This window comes from Haemaphysalis longicornis, unplaced genomic scaffold (genome assembly GCF_048455015.1).
Source record: "Haemaphysalis longicornis isolate Haplotype H1 unplaced genomic scaffold, Haemaphysalis longicornis Haplotype H1 scaffold_8, whole genome shotgun sequence".
Lineage (NCBI taxonomy): Eukaryota > Metazoa > Arthropoda > Arachnida > Ixodida > Ixodidae > Haemaphysalis > Haemaphysalis longicornis.
Window position 1 is genome coordinate 65,270,975 of NW_027526445.1, and position 15,992 is coordinate 65,286,966.

At 43.2% G+C, this 15,992-nt stretch overlaps 1 protein-coding gene across 2 annotated transcripts; it reads right to left on the reverse strand.

The window, feature by feature from the left end:
• Positions 1 to 709: 709 nt before the first annotated feature.
• On the reverse strand, positions 710 to 15,713 carry LOC144150132 (PI-PLC X domain-containing protein 1-like). 2 transcript variants are annotated; one of them, XM_077681962.1, is made up of 3 exons: positions 15,641 to 15,713; positions 7,498 to 7,578; positions 710 to 2,052 (listed from the first exon to the last, which is right to left on the reverse strand). In XM_077681962.1, the coding sequence occupies exons 2-3, from the start codon at positions 7,565 to 7,567 to the stop codon at positions 815 to 817; spliced, it is 1,308 nt and encodes a 435-aa protein (XP_077538088.1). In that variant the 5' UTR covers positions 7,568 to 7,578; positions 15,641 to 15,713; the 3' UTR covers positions 710 to 814. The 2 variants fall into 2 exon arrangements, with proteins under 2 accessions (XP_077538088.1, XP_077538089.1); XM_077681963.1 differs by lacking the exon at positions 15,641 to 15,713 and adding an exon at positions 15,504 to 15,590.
• Positions 15,714 to 15,992: the final 279 nt, after the last annotated feature.

The following is a 15,992-nucleotide window of genomic DNA, read 5'->3' on the forward strand; positions in this document are numbered from 1 at the left end:
TGCTCCAAAGCGCACGGGTCGCTGGGAAATTATTGTCTTTGGTAGAACGCGATAACGTGGGAGTCAACGTGAAACACTTAATCAATATGTAGCTCTTCCTTCAGAGCACTGCAGTCAACATTCCTGTGCGGCCCTCTCGCTATATCCTGAGCCGACAGACCATGACGCAGGGAAATCCTCCCATTCCACATGAAGAAAAAATCGTGCATTATTTCACCGTGTAACACTTCTTAAAAAATATATTTGTGCGAAGCTACGCTATGCTACTACGGCAGACATGTTGTGGCAATTCTACACCTAATCTTCATGGTTGTTGCCCATTGGAAATGTTTCGTATGTCTCTTATTCAGATGTATTTTGGCTGCAATGATAACGAAGCATAGTGGCTAACTCGTGCTTGTGTTATCTGAATCTTGTTTTGTTCTGTGTATTGCTGCTTTTGAATAAGGTAACAGGCTCTAACTAGTGTTATCTGAATCTTGTTTTGTTCTGTGTATTGCTGCTTTTGAATAAGGTAACAGGCTCTAACTAGTTCACATAGCCCTGCTGCTGTCGTTTTTGTACTATTTCCGAGGTGAAGGCATGAAATGAAGGTCTTTAACTTACTGAGTCTTAGATTCACTACTGTATTTCAATATTAGCACCCAAAAGAATACATCTCCTCCGCATATTCTGGCAATATTTTTCTCGGCGCATACACTACTGCAAATAATTATATCAAAGTTTATTATCTGCATGCGGAGAAAAGAATATTTTGCCAGCAGAAAGTCTATACCTGTCAAAGACAACTGTAATATCGGTTACTTTGAGGCCATTAATGGCCGCATTTTCCGCGTTCCTCGCTGCGATCCTTGATTGCACCTCTGACTTGATTCGCCTCTATGGCCAGCTCAATCATGCCGGTACCAAGAAAGTAGTCTGACGTTACCACGTTTGTGCAGTTCCAGTATAACTCCCGAAATGCGTTTGTAGCATTGAAGTTGACGAGCTCTGCTAACTCGCGAAGAACGTCGATTTGCTTCGGAAATTTGTCTGTTAGTTCTGCTTGCGCCGAGGACAATGTCCCAGGTGTTTTCCGACAAGCGGCCTTCTGTAGGTACTTTAACAATGTGTTCACATCCTGGGCGTCTGCCCAGTTCTGCACAAGTCCTGGGCACAGAAATTCAGAGTGTGGTCCTTGATACTTATAGTTGTACATAACAAACACCGTGCTGTTAGTTTGGTAAGTTTGCAGAAGCCCGCAACTGCTGAGTATGCTTTCAACTGTGACATTCAATGAAGCCCGTGGTGCCACCAGACCGCCAAGAGTCTTGAGTACCAGGTTAACGAGCATGCGATGACGTTCCTCGACAGGGTCCACCCCTTCGTGAAAACCCAGTGTGAAGCGGTGAATGTCTAAGATGACAATCTCTCCCGTCGCCATAACAAAGTCCCTAACTTGTTTCAGAACTGCTTCAACAGTGACCTGTGCCTTGAACCTATCGTGAACAACCCAGAAAACACCATCGATGAAGCCCACCCTCAGGTCGAGTGACCTAATTCCGAATGCGAGCTGCTCCAGTATTGTTTGCTCCTGTGTAAAGATGAATCCACCAATTGGCCAACCGGATTGCACCCGATACATGGCCGAGTCATGAGTTCCAGGAATGAACAGTTCATCCAGTTTCAGTCCAGCGATATGGCAGCAATTTTCCCGCATCCATCTAGGGCGTCCACGCAGGCAGGATGAATCCACAATAGCTGCATTTTCGCCGTCGTCATTCACATTTACCAGGACGGCCCAGTACCCGAGACATTCTCCGGTCATCAGCCGCTCAACTTGAAAGCCTGGGAATCCAACCGATGTTTTCACTCGTCCAACGCTTTCCCTTATCGGATACTTGGGAGCAATATTCCAATCAGTGGACTTAGGACTGTGCCGTAGAATGGCTGCGAATGTTCTGTTTTTATGGGCGTCGTCCACTCCATACCAGTTAATTTCAAATCGGTCAGGCTTGTGGAATAATCCTCCGTATGAGGACACGGTGAGGTAGACGCCCCGTGGTTTTAAACCTGCAAAATTGAAAGGAGTAAATGAGCACAGAAATATTTACCAGGATAGGTCCTTCCAACTAAAAAGCAGGGATCAAAGCTCCAAAGAGAAAGAACAAGCTTAGCAGAAAAGGGCTGAACCCCGAAAAAAAATTACTGTATTGGTTCCTCAGTCTGGGTAACTAAAATTGGTGCGTAGAGAAATGAGCACTGAGAAGGAGGACACTCACAATAAGTCTGCTGATCCTACGAAAACTTTCACTTGCTTACACGGAACGTTGCCTAAAATGATTTGATGCAGGATTAGAGACCTCTGAGTACGTCTACGTTCGGAACAAAGTTACGTTGACCTTAGCCAATCAGCTTTCACTGGTCCTCCAGGAAAGACACCAAAGTTAAGGAAGCACCAAATAGGGACAAGTTAGCATGAGGACGGTCAGAAAAAAGCTCTATTGATCCTAACGCACACACTTCCTCTCGTTTCTATACTGAACGGCACCTAAACTTGAGGTGCCCGGATTTCAGGAGCATTCATCCTGATAAGCCTCAAAATATATAGTAGTTGATCCCAGAAAAGAAAATTTCCCGCGTTTTATGCCTATTGCCACCATTTCTTGTGATCAACACGGTGATATCCTATGAGAAAAATCCACCGCAGTCTTCACTAACGCGCAACCTGCGGAGGAGCGAACAATGTGGTGCATAGCTGTATTCTTGGCGCATTGGCATTTAGCGCACGCAGATTTATCCGTAGGGGATAGAGGTATACAGCTTTGCTTTAACAAGAAGGGTTCTAGCGCAAGGCCTTGAAAAACGAGTAACGTGGTGCGTTGTTTTTTTATGGGGTACATTGTAGTTCGACGCGCTGGAAAAACGAGTGCCTCGGTGTTTGGGGATGGTGTTTTGCCGTGACTACGACGACGACAGGAAACGCCGACATCCGATCCCATAAAAGGCTTCGTCCCTAAAAAAATCTCTGTTCTTGTCAGGCGTCTCGACCAGCTGGGAAGAAGGACATGAGGAAGCTAGGAAAGCTTGGAAAACTACATCTATCAAAGAGCTAACATCGAACAAAAAAAACCCAGTAAAGAAAACCACAAACGCAAACAATCAAACTACCGAACCATTCACACTAATATATGTACAATGCCCTAAGACCCTTTTCCGACCCTTTTCCCTAACAGCCACAACTATGTCCTTAAAGATACACCAGGTGAGGCTTACAAAATTTGGGGGTGTTGACGGATGAAGCTGGTTGCTGGGGGCCGCATCACACCTTCCCGCGGGCCGCATGCGGTCAGGATGGCGCTGGTTTGTGATTCCCGCTTTAAACGGTAACCCCACCTGATACGGGAAGTTGAATCTGATTTTGTATTCAAATATAATGTTCTGTTTTCCTCTCGGGGAAATCTATTTGCCCTAATATAGCCCGGCATTTCCATTCCTCATTTGTTGCACAAGGACTGTTGCTGTTCAAGTTTGCGGCAATATATATTCTAGGCGAATACATTTTTTTTTCATATTGAGCAATTCTTCATGTTTTTCCCAAACGTTGGCTGGCTCAAGTGATTTTGTGTCTCATATCTACGCTTTTCGTCCAGTATATTTCGTTTCACTCCTCTTGCACTGAACATATTTTCCTTAAGCGGTTGTAGTTGTGTCGTGTGTTGCTGCTCCGAAATCAACAAAGCTAACGTAAATTCGAAATACCCGTGCACAAAACTGCAATATATATTTATTACAGAAAAACAAACGTTAATGATCGGCGAACAGTTCACCTTTCAATCGACCCCACACTACTTCATACGGCTGACTTGCTATGTAGCCTTGCGCCTTGCTTTTATTTTTCCGCAAAAAGTATATGTCAATTTTGTTATTCATAATCATTTTTAGCATTATGTTTTTTTTTACAATTTGTCTTTGGGTATATTTAAAAATAACACTAACAACCTGAAACATATGTTTGACGTAGTCGTTTAAAATCTCCTAATGTTATAAAAAAGTCATCGTGGGCGTTTTCCGTATTTAATATAGGATAAAAGATTCGTGTGACCTACAATGTTCCAATTGTGTTAACAGTGCATGCTCAAGTGCGTTCATGTGGTGGTCATTGCGTTTGTGTAAGCGTTTGTGTAGTGGGTCTGTGTCATGAACCCTTTATTTCACAATACCATAAGGGTGCGGATACAGATTGCAGCATAACTGACCGAAGCAGTGTCTGGCCGTGCAAGAGCTGTAGGCGAGAGCTATGGGATATTTGTCACTCTCAGTATACTTCAACATCCCCAGATCAGCCGAAATACCATACACAGTAGATGTGGCATTTATTTCGCCAAAAGGTGGCTGATTCGTCTTTTCAGGCAGAAAATTGTGGTCATTAGCTGCCATAATAATAAACTGTGCAATCTGCACTCATCATAAACAAAAATCCTCACTCTTATTGAGCGTCCTTTTTAGCGCTATTTGTTGTTTTTTTTAATTAGCGAAAGAAAACCGACTTCAGAGCTCAATTTTGTGATGTACAGTGGCTTTCGTGTTTTGGCACCTCCATCTGCTGTCTTGTACTGAGAAATAGCCGTCATCGAGAAACGCATTCTATCTGGGAAACAATGGAAATATATAAATACCTTGATGTTAACATACAGAGCGAGAAAGAAAACAGAATTTTCGGCCATAGTCGGTGTACAAAAAGTGTGTCAAAAGAACAGCAATCCCGAAAACGTAGGCGCTTGAGCGCCGCCACAGCTTGTTTGAGCGAACATCAATGCACGCCACTTTGGGAGGACTCGGAGTGACGTTATGGAATTTAAATTTGTGCGGCGGTATTTGTTACAGCTTTTAGTCACCGTCGTTGGGGAAACGCAGTGCGCCAGTGATCCCAGGGATGCGGTTTGAATGCCCTCACGGGAGCTGTTTTTCCCATTTTCTTTTAAAAATAGAATAGGGCCCGCATGGCAAGACTTGGGGGAGGATAAACAACCTGAAGTTGTAAAACTTAGCGCAAATCTCTCCCGCAGGGCACGTCCAATTGTCGAGGTGCCGTTTCAGCGATTTAGATTGCGGAAATTTGGAGGTATTTCTTAAACAGATGGCATTTCACAACCTTAACACGGAACACGCAGAGCGGTTCAGTGAGGAATGAGATTAGCCAATCGCTTTGAACTCACTTCTGACGTGCGTGAATCCAATATTATGCACTCAAGTGTTTCGTCTTATATTGCATATTTTAAAGAGACACTAACGTTATTTTGAAGCATTCTGGGATTTCGAGTGCAAATTGGACTCTGGGGCCCGATCACTATGTTTCGACCATTCTCGATTTGCTTACGATACTATAGCTAGTGCAAAACTCAAATATAAAATGCCTTTCTCCTCTCTGCATCCCAACGGCTGATTTTCGTATGCTGTTTTATATTACGTTCACTCGAGATTGATTGGTTTGACTGCCCTAGTGGGCGGCTCGCCGACCATACGCAGAGTGAGTACGCCGGCCACCAGCGGGTCGCCGCAATTCTTTCGCTCTGTTAAGACTAAGCAAAGAAACGATCTGTGCTTTGAAAATGTTCGTTTAGTTCTCGTGTAGACTATACCAATCTTTTCAAAGCCTGGGAAATCAAAGCACCGCCACACAAGTGGACATGCGCTCTTCGCTGACTGGCACACTAGTAAAAAAATATGAGGCCAAGAAAGTCCGTCAAAGAGTTCAACGAAGTATTCTATGGCAAATTGTGGAACCAAGGGATGGAATAGAAGCACTATTTGCGCACGGTGAATGAGCACGTAGGACAGCAGCCCGACTATCCATTTCTGATCACGTTTCCGGCCGAGGAACGCAGGCTGTAGAAATAAGATAAATGCAGCAATGAAGACGATGCTTACTGAGCGAGCGTTATTGAAGAAATGGTGAGCGGAACTGCTGGGATTGTTGAAATAAAAAGACGTTCAGCCGGACATATAATATATACATATTATTCAAATCTGCAACAGCTCTGGGTCAATAGCTGAGTCTCTAACAAGGTGCCTTATGTCGCAGTTGGCACGTTCAACTCTCCAATAACAGCCTTCTAGGAGTACATTTCACGCACATATGTAGGAGTTTCTATACTGAACGCACCATTTTTTTTGCGGCATCCTCCATCGCTTCGCGAGCGAGTTGGCAGATTGCGTGGAAATGGACACTGACCCATTGGCGAGTTCTCGTTGACGTGGGGTTGACTTAAGAAGCGACTATTTGCGAGCTCAGCGCCGAAGCAGCAGACTCACGGTGTTGTGCGGACACCACCCTTACGCCCATGGCCGACCCAAGCAAGCTTCAAAGGCGCGGTCGGCGCGCCCGCACGTTTGGGCATCTCCGTTGACCTGGATGGCGTACAGTCAGTATGTACGCCTCGGCTAATAAATATTGCGATTCTAAGCGGTACTGACAGGCTTATTTGACGCATCCAATAGCTGACAACATGGCCGAAGTGCGATATGTCTATTCCTGAGATATTGAGAATGCTGAACCAGCCATGCTAAGCATGTCGTCGCTCAAAAGAGAAACGGAACATTGTTTGAATTTGAATTTTGGACATCGTCCAAAGGCATCGTTAAATGCGGGTCACTACCTTTAGTTGCTGCGGCTACTTGGAAGGGTGCATTGTATTTTTATTTCTTTCCAGGCTTTAGAAACGAAGTATCATTGTAAGTTGCTATAACGAACCCTGATATAGCGAATTATCGGGTATAGGGAACTAAAAGCGGACTTTGCTTGGTCACGCTTAAGTTCAATTACATTTATTCCTTTCTAACGAAAGTGAAACTGTGAGAACAGTGCGCAGTATCAGCTATAACGAGGAAATATTCGGCCAATAGACAGAGAAGCTGCTTGGCGTAAGGAATCGGAAACTGCAGAAGAAGGAAAGTGTGGAAAGCTTCCTCCTGCTCAGTGCGGTGAGCAGCCACCAGACAAAGATCACACATTGAACATCGGTAAAAATGGGTAGAAATTGAACACACATCGGTAAAAATTGAACGCAGGCGTGTTTTGTCAAATGAACCTTGTTCTGTTGTAATTTAAAGGCTCATGTTATGGTTCATTGAGCTTGAAGTGCCACAAGAAGAAAGATAAGGGCTACATTGTTTATAATAAGTTCAAAAATTTTAATAATGCGTTTTCGTATGAAGGAGTTTCGCGCGAGCCAGATTATCCATTGTTTTGAATAGATTTTTAGCTCTACGGTGAGAACGGATATCACATGTAACAAACTAAATCAGCGTCCCGATACTAATTAGTTATAACAATGTTCGATAGTGCTGCTGTATCGACTGGATAAAGGATGACAAAATGTTTATTTGGGCCAGTCAATGCAATGGAAGCAAAAACAGAAGTATGGCAAAGTTCCTTCAGTGTTCTTTAGGCCTCCTTCATGGGTTTTGTTGTTCCATCATAATATAGAAAGTGAAATATGGGCTATAATTACCAACCTTTTCCCGAAACCTGTTGTCCCATGGTCATCAGCACAGCAGCTATATATACGACCGTCTTCGCTTTCATTTTGGAAATTCCTGAAAAGAAAAAACCACATGGTACTTTAGCCTTTCCATGCGTTTTGTTTAGGTGCTGTAAATACGTGGTATTCTGGGCAGCCGGTTAGGATTATGTGATCTTCGGCTAACCAGTGTTATCCACATCGACTAATTGGAAAATTTTATTTTCTAGTTAGTCGATGTTTGAGATACACCCCAACCTAGTTATAAAATAACGGGATGCAAGGAAATAAGGGATATAACGAAGTAAATGAAATTCTCATTGAAATTTTCATAGAGAACATTGCATTTGACACATCATTCTAAATGATGTAAAATTCGCGTTTGAATGAATATAACGAACAATATTGGTCTCTCCCGCACCACCCCCACCCCCCCCCCCGAAAAAAAAAGATAAAAAAAAACCGACCGCAGCCCGTGAGGTGTTCCGCAGAGTTCAACACTCGTTCGGCGCGGCTGCTCCAAAACTCCCGCGTAGACCAGACGGCCATGCGCGGCCGAGCCGGACATCCTCCTCGGGCAGCCAGTAGGGAGGAGCGAGCGGGCGGACGGGCGACGTGACGGCAATGTGAAGAGGCGCAACGTGGTTTTGCTCAACGCCGATGCCTACGCGGTCACTACGGAGGAGCGCCCGACGGTGTGGTTGTCGCCGATTTCACCGGACAGACCAACGCAAGCGACGACGAAGGCGCCGCGGTCTCGTGTGCACACACGTTCGACATGACAACCTCGTCGCAGCGATGAGATTGACACTCTACGTCGTTTGTTCGGCGTTCATGGCGAGGTTGAAAACGGGATCAACGCGGTAGCGACCCCCGAAAGAAAGTCTTCGCTTGCGTTATCCGAAACAAAAGCAGTATCATGGACGTTTTTCAGCAATATGTAGCGGGCAATAAAATAAACGCTGTGCGCCGGAACAAGCAAAATGTTGGTGCCATCGCATGCGTGATCGCTCAGTTTTACAGTGGGCCGCCACGCGGTTTTCTTCTTGGCATGCTAATAGTCGTGTACAGAACTGAGCATACATTGTCATAAACTGTTACAACTGATATAACGAATAGTGTGTATGAATAAATAATTAGGCCTTCCCTTCAACTTCTTTATAACGAGGTTAGAGTGCACGCTTCAAACGAGTGTCTGGATAAACGTAAGACTCAAGCTTTTTTCGTATGGTAACATCATGCGCAGAAAGAAAGTATCGCAACATTCTATGATTTCAGTAAACGGCATGAACCTATGGAAATATTGTAAATCGATCACAAAAACAGGCACTGTGGTATTTGTTCATTAATGGCAAGATTTGCAGGTACGTGCAGCAGTGCCTCACTCACATTCGCGTTTTTCTGCAGAAATCTGCAAACGTGAGAACGCGCTGCAGAAACCACGTGTTTAAAGAAGTTTTTTTCCCTTTACAGGCTGGACCCTTTGAATTCAGAAAAAAATGCCATTTTCACCCGTGGCGCACTCAAGGCTGTCAGAATTTCTGTGTTTGTAGGAAAACATACACATAATTACCACATCAACGGTCACTTAAAATAGTTCACATTTCGCGATTTCGGTAAAACTGCACCGTGGTCAGCGAGGAAACCCACGCCGGCGGTCGGAAAACAAACCCCAGGCCAGCAAAAGAGCTGAAATATTACCTTCGCTAAAGTTATCAGTGCAAACAAGACTGCTGTTTCCTCGAAATTGTTCCAAATGGAAGTGTAATTGTAAAACGACAAAACGACACGACAACTTGCATGCATATATGCCTGTTTTTAGCAAAAGTTCAATTCCTGTCGTTCGGATTTCTCTAGACTGTAGCTGCATAACATCCCGATTAGATGGCTCTAAGGCACTTCTACGCCTATGTTTCTGTTTTCATTAGAAGGACAAAAAATAAAGTGAACCTACAGTAAAGTTTCAATGCGCAGCAGAACTTCGATTATACGACTTTCTCGGAACTGTGAAAAAGAAGCTTCCTACAAGCGGGCGTCGTGTTAACCAAAGAACCACAGGCACGCTTATGAATACAGTTTCGCGTGACGCAGTTGGAAGCCAAAATCAATGTAAACAACAATGGAATGCTTTATAGAGCTGGGAAAAACCAATTAAAAAAAGTAAATGCTAGAAGAATAACGCAATGTAAGTCCCAATCACGCTGCATTAAACCGGGCCTTGTAACAAAGTCGAATTGAACTATTTTGGCACTCCGGTGTGAATCCTGGCAAACAAGACCACGACAAACACATCCGAACTCAGCATAATTTGGTTGCTGATTAACTGCTGAGTTTGCGAAATGTACACCTGTTGCACAATGTCTCTGCCACCGCTCCGATACAAGAGACGACACAAGCGAGAAGAGGGGAAAGCGACTGTGAAGAGGAGGAAGCGGCTGCTGGAGGATATAGAAAGAAAAGGTTAGACGGACAAGAAAGCAATGCTCACAGAATCATTTGGGCACGCTCAACGCCTACAGAAACTGCCCACGGAACTTTCATTTTGTCTGTCGGTTGGTCGCGAACTTCGGGCGGTTCGTTGGATACCGTTGGTCAGACATAAAACGGCGTTGGATTACACAAAGTATTATTGCATTGTTTCTACGGGCACTTCGTGGAGCACGAGTAGTCCGCCGTAATACCCGGTTGGTAAATCCCGGGGTCGTATAACCAGGTAACGAGATTCCACTTCACTATCATGTGTACCTTCAGTGTTAAAGTTACCTACCTAACAGCAGAGATAAAGGGTTGGTAATCGTTATGTGTAGTGGTGACCTCTGTCTGTTTTCTCTGGCGAATTCTATCTAGCGTAAGAATGTACTTATGCAAGAAGTCCACGAGGTAAAATTATTGACTGTACTAGACCGTCGTAAAACCGGGCTCATCCTAATACCGGGGACGTATACCGGTGTAACCAGTATGCCATTGTACTAGCATGTGTAACTCCAATATTCTAACGCGGAGATAAAGTGGTAATATTGTTTTGTGTAACGGTGAACTTTCGCTATTTTTTCTGATGAATTCTGTTCTATCGTCAGATTGTACTTATGCATTATGTCCGCAAGATAAAATGAATGACTTGAGATTAGCGCTTGGGCCTTGTACCCTACAGTTTGTGTCACATTCCACGTGGTGTCAAGCTACTCAAGTGAAAATACAAATAGAAATATTACGACTACACTCGCTTTACCAAAGATGGCTAATTCTTAGTTTTGTTTCATTGGAATGTTTGAAGGGGTATCAGCGCATCTACTTGTCTTTTGTTCCTGATTGAGTGGATTGCATTATAAGAGAAAGGCGTTGAGTAAAATTCACAGAAAGCGGGTATACTATCGGTGAAGAAGTAGAGAAAACAATAATCGGCGGAGACCATGAAGCGACTGCTCGAGTCCGTAGCCATATTGATATTTTAAAGCGAAAGATTTTCATTGGAACGAAGGTCGTCAGAGAGCTAAACGATTTTCTAAAAGACTAGTTGGTGGATAGAAAAGATTTCATAATATCTCTGGACACATGGCCCACGCGTGAAGCCCGGCTTGAATTGTGTTACAGTGGTCACTTGAAACTTGGGAAAGTGAACCGTTTCTATATAAGACAATACACCCATCGATCATGAAGGAGTACAATAGTATACCTTTCGCTCATCAACCACATATCGGTGTACGGTTACATAATTCGTAGGTACGTTTAGTTACTGCGCAAAGATGTTCGCATATGTTCGTTCTTCGTTTTCGATTCAGAACTTTGAAGGCTTGGCGATTCGTTATGCGCATTTTAAGTGACGGTTGCACGTAGTTTAGCGAACGTGTGGGCGTTGTTTACGCAGTGTGTATGTGGGAAAGCTTTCCGGCTTCCCTTAACTATCTTTGGGACGGGGTGGCAACCTTTTTAAAGCCAACAACGTATTTCTGAGGTGCGATTCCCAGTAATGTGGGTTTAGAAGATATTCGCATACTCTTCGACGCTGCAGAAGATACAGTTTTAGCCTAATTTCGCAATAACTCTTTCTTGGGACAAATGCCCTTAGCTCAATTTTTTGGGGGAGCCCGGTTCTCCGCGAGCTCACGCAGCCTGCTATATACTGAGCCCAGAGGTTTAAGACGCCGTGGTTGTAACCCTTTACCTTCACAAAAGGCATAAAATTGAGCCTTCCCTCCTTATAGTTGGAACGATTTCAAGTTTAAAGATCCTCGTTTGCTGGTACGAGGGCAAAAGTATTAAGGAATGATTCTTTACACATAAAAAAAACACCAAGTGGATTCAAGCCCCACAAGCACATTCCCTCAAATTGTGTTGTCAAGCCACTTGAGGAACAATATGGCGGGATGCGAAGTGGATAAGCGCAAAAGTTTTCAAATGTCCTCCCGAAACATTGACGTCTTTAATTGAAATAAAAAAGTGACAATATTTTGAAGCGTTCTTCCTCTTCAACCGAATGATTTATTCATTTATTCATTTATTTATTTATTGGTTGTTTGTTTGATTGATTGATTGATTGATTGATTGATTGATTGATTGATTGATTGATTGATTGATTGATTGATTGATTGATTGATTGATTGATTGATTGATTGATTGATTGATTGCATGGTTAAACGCGCAGACGCAACGCCGGCAATGAGGCGCGCCATAGTGGAGGGCTCGGGATTATTTTCACCACCTGGGGGGTCTTAACGTTCGCCGAAATCTCATACACATGGGCATTTTGGCTTTTCGCCTCCGCCAGAAGGCCGCCATGTCCGGGAATCGCACCGCCGACCTCGTGCTCAGCAGCGCAACGCCTTAATCACTGAGCTAGCACGGCGGTCCCTTCAACCAAATAAATCTTAAACGCTGTTGTCTCTGCCGCTAAAATAACATTGGTATGTATTATTAACTTCCCCTTGAAACAATTTGAATATTTTTTCACTTTATTAAAACAAAAGTGGAATTTTTGTGAAGATATTTTACCCAGACAACGTTTAAGCATGTCAATATGCGGTCAATTAGTTTTGAATATGACCATCAACCTCAATGAAAATGCTACAGGTAAAAGTCGCGGCCATTGAAACTTGGTATAGTGATTATTATACTTCGTATAGCGACATGGTTGCTATAGCAAAATATCTGAAACCCTTTGCTAAGGCGTTTACCCTACTGCAATTTATTGCCTCTGAACATAAATTGTAAATCGCATACGCCTGCCCTCGGTCATTGAAACTTACACATGAAACAAAACTCGTTAGGGTGACGGAATTATTGCCCTTCTTATGTTACTTATAGCATCTGGATTTATTAGGGTGCGCAATTCCCGAACGTTGGCTGTAACTTTTGCTTTCGCGCCAAACTTGCGCAGTTCACAATGAGAGACAGAAGTATAACGAAATGTCTGGTGGAAGCGATTCATTGACCTTCGGAATAAAGTGATGCGAATTTAGTGTGTTTGAACGCGTCACCTTTCGGGTCAGAATGTCACTATTCTGATTGATAAAATGTAATATGACTCATAAAAAGTTAGAGTGATATTCAAGTGTCGGAGGGTGTCGAATTGGTCTTCTACCAGCGAGATGACAGATAAGATCTTCTTACTTCAATTCGTCACCCATTTATTGAAAATAAATACAAGTAAATTCTACATGACACGATTACATTCCATTTTCAACAGTGTTACAGATCTCTCTGCAAACCTTGCAGGCGTCACTGGAAAAAAAAAAACCTGCAGTGTGGAAGAAACGACCTCAAAATCAATGGCCCGTGGATACAAAGACTTACTGCAACAAAGGAACAATATCTATAAATACATCTCTACTTTACTAGGTTTCCTCGTTTTAAGATTCACTAACTGAATTGTTACTACAGGGAAAACAATCAACCAACACCTTTGGGGAAACCCAACTTTCGTAATTTAAAGCGAGCGCCACGGTGTCAGTGGCCGACGAAAGTCACTATATTGCTCCGAACACAGTTATTTTTGGGGAAATTCAAATATAAAAATGCATTCGTCTCCCTTTATATAATTTCAGCATTCGCGTTAGCATGTTTACAATTACATCTCGTCATGCCTGCTAGCAAGAACATGCTGCCCAACGTGTTCTTATTCGTTTTTGGCAGAGCGGGTGCAAAGAAACCTCCACGGGCCAGAGTCTTTTGAAAGACAAATATTTATCCTAAGTTTTTTGCTGGTCAGTGCGCCAATCCCAGCGTGCAATAATCGTATAAAATACTGTCCACGACCGCCCGAGTTGTCTAAGCTAATTTCGCAACAGCCTACAGCGTACAAATTAAAAACGAGGTGCTCCAAGGCCCACTCTACGCTGAACCTTGCCCAGCCGTATGTCAGGGGCTAAGGAAAGACGTAGGAATGTTGGCAATCTAGCTTAGTCAGATCCTTGCTTCACGGTGGGCTTGATGTGGTCTTGCTTGGACGTGGCGTCACTGGGACGGGTCTGATTTTTCCCATCATAAAAACGATAGCATTATACCGAGTGAGTTGCGTGTCTGTATCAGGTAATGCGGTGACGGGTTACCGACTTTTCTGAGGAAATTTCTTGTGTTTCCTCTACCACTCAAGACAGATGTGAAATCGTCTGCTCCGATTCAGGTAACGCGTATTTTTGATGTACAAGTGAATATCTCTTTTGCGTCGTTATTGCAAGTTTTATCAACTTGTGTTGTATTCAATCGAACTTTGTGTTTAAGGCTTTTGGGATGAGAAATTTATGCCATCTTTTTCTTGCTCCCATTTTTATATTTGAAGGCACAATACAAAATTATGAAGGCTTTTCTTCCGCTTTCAGGAGCATACAGTCGTTAGTAAACCGGCGCACAAAGCTCGCAGTTATAACTTTGGGCAGAAAAACGTAGTAATCACATGGTCTCCATGTTTTTTCTCAATTATTATTATAACCGTTTTAGGTACTCTATAATGAATACCTACTGTTAAAACAATTGCACATGAAAGATTATTATTAAAAGTGAGCATTCCCCCCCATCCCACAAGAAAATAAAGGTCGGTTGCTCTCTGGCACTGGAGCTGTTAATGCTCTAGCGTTTAAAAAAAACTTGTAGGGACTAGTTTAAACACAAACTATTTCTTGTTTTGCGTCTTTCGAACGAGTACACAAAACAGCGAAGAAAGGGATAGCCACTTTTGTTTCATGAAACATCAGTTCTATCCTTCCAGGAGGGGAAAGCATCAGTGGAATCTAAACAAATGGCCATGTTAAAAAGTCAATGTTTTTGCATTAACTGCACAGCAAAAGCATTATTAAGCTGGGTTTTGCTATTGTATTGTGCACTCTTCCCCTCTTTGTTTAGTTGCAGCAGCACGGGCAGGAAAGCGTGCACCAAAGCCAACTGCTAAAAATAAAGATTGTTCAACTCCGAAATGATATAACAATAGCGTCATGTACATATTATTCAGGGGCAATGTTTTCAGGAAACAACCTCCAGGGTTACTCTAGTCCAACTATTTCAGGTTTTTGTTCCTTAAAAAAAGACAGGTCGCCTCTGTCTGTTCAAGTTGGAGTAAAGCCAAAAGAGAAACGAGGACGCTTGAGGCAGACAACCATTGTCTGTGGTATAATCCCTCGCATTATTCCAGCACACATAGACTGCTATATTAAAAGCATACGTTTCACTCATATGTTTCTGCTTAACTACCCGAAGTATGAGCCTTTCCGGGGTTAGGACACTTGTAAAAAACTCATTACTCAATACGTATCGTGTTTGAGCAAAATTCTTGTGCCGTTCTCTAAGATACAAACGGAAACATAAGCCGACATTTGTGGACCAGTACCCTGGGGTTCCACACCCGAGAGCAGCCACGTACAGCAGAATTTGTTGCACTAGCGTGTGGCATAAATGCGAAATGAATATAATTGTTACGTCACGGGTATTTCGTGGCTTGGGTGGCGTTAATCGCTTTAAATTATAATTGCCAATTTGTGCCTCCTAAATAACGTAAATAAACCTGAATATCACCTTGTAGCTTTGCTGTCGAAGCTGCTTTTCATTCGGGGACATGCGTGTGGAGTGTGGTCCCCGCTTAACCTTTCCGTGTGGACGAAATCATGCTGCATAATCAACATGTGAAGTACTACAGGATGATATCAGCTTACCTTTGTGGCGCCACGGCGGAGGAGATACCAAGTTCTCTAGCACCCGACGGGTGACTGATCAGCGCTTTCTCTTCGCAAGTCCTGCATTTGCAATATCTTATCAAAACATAGCCGGGTATCGTGTGACGACAGCAAACGGGCCGCGCACATCATAATCTCGAGTGCTCTTCCAGATAATGCGACCACTCCGTCCTTTCGCAATTCGTTGGTTACAGTAAAAAAAATATCCATGGTGCGGAAACATTTTTGTTATTTTGTAGCTTTTTGTACACTCATTTTTAATCGAGTGATTTTTTCACAAGCTACACCAATAAATTGCAAACAAGTACTGAAAACGAGAAAAACTGAGTGT

Bases quoted from the DNA above. Each gene is read 5' to 3' on its own strand.
- LOC144150132 (XM_077681962.1), bottom strand. From the start codon at position 7,567: ATGAAAGCGAAGACGGTCGTATATATAGCTGCTGTGCTGATGACCATG. The intron at 2,053-7,497 runs GTTGGTAATTAT...TCAATTTTGCAG, and splicing joins ACAACAGGTTTCGGGAAAAG to GTTTAAAACCACGGGGCGTC.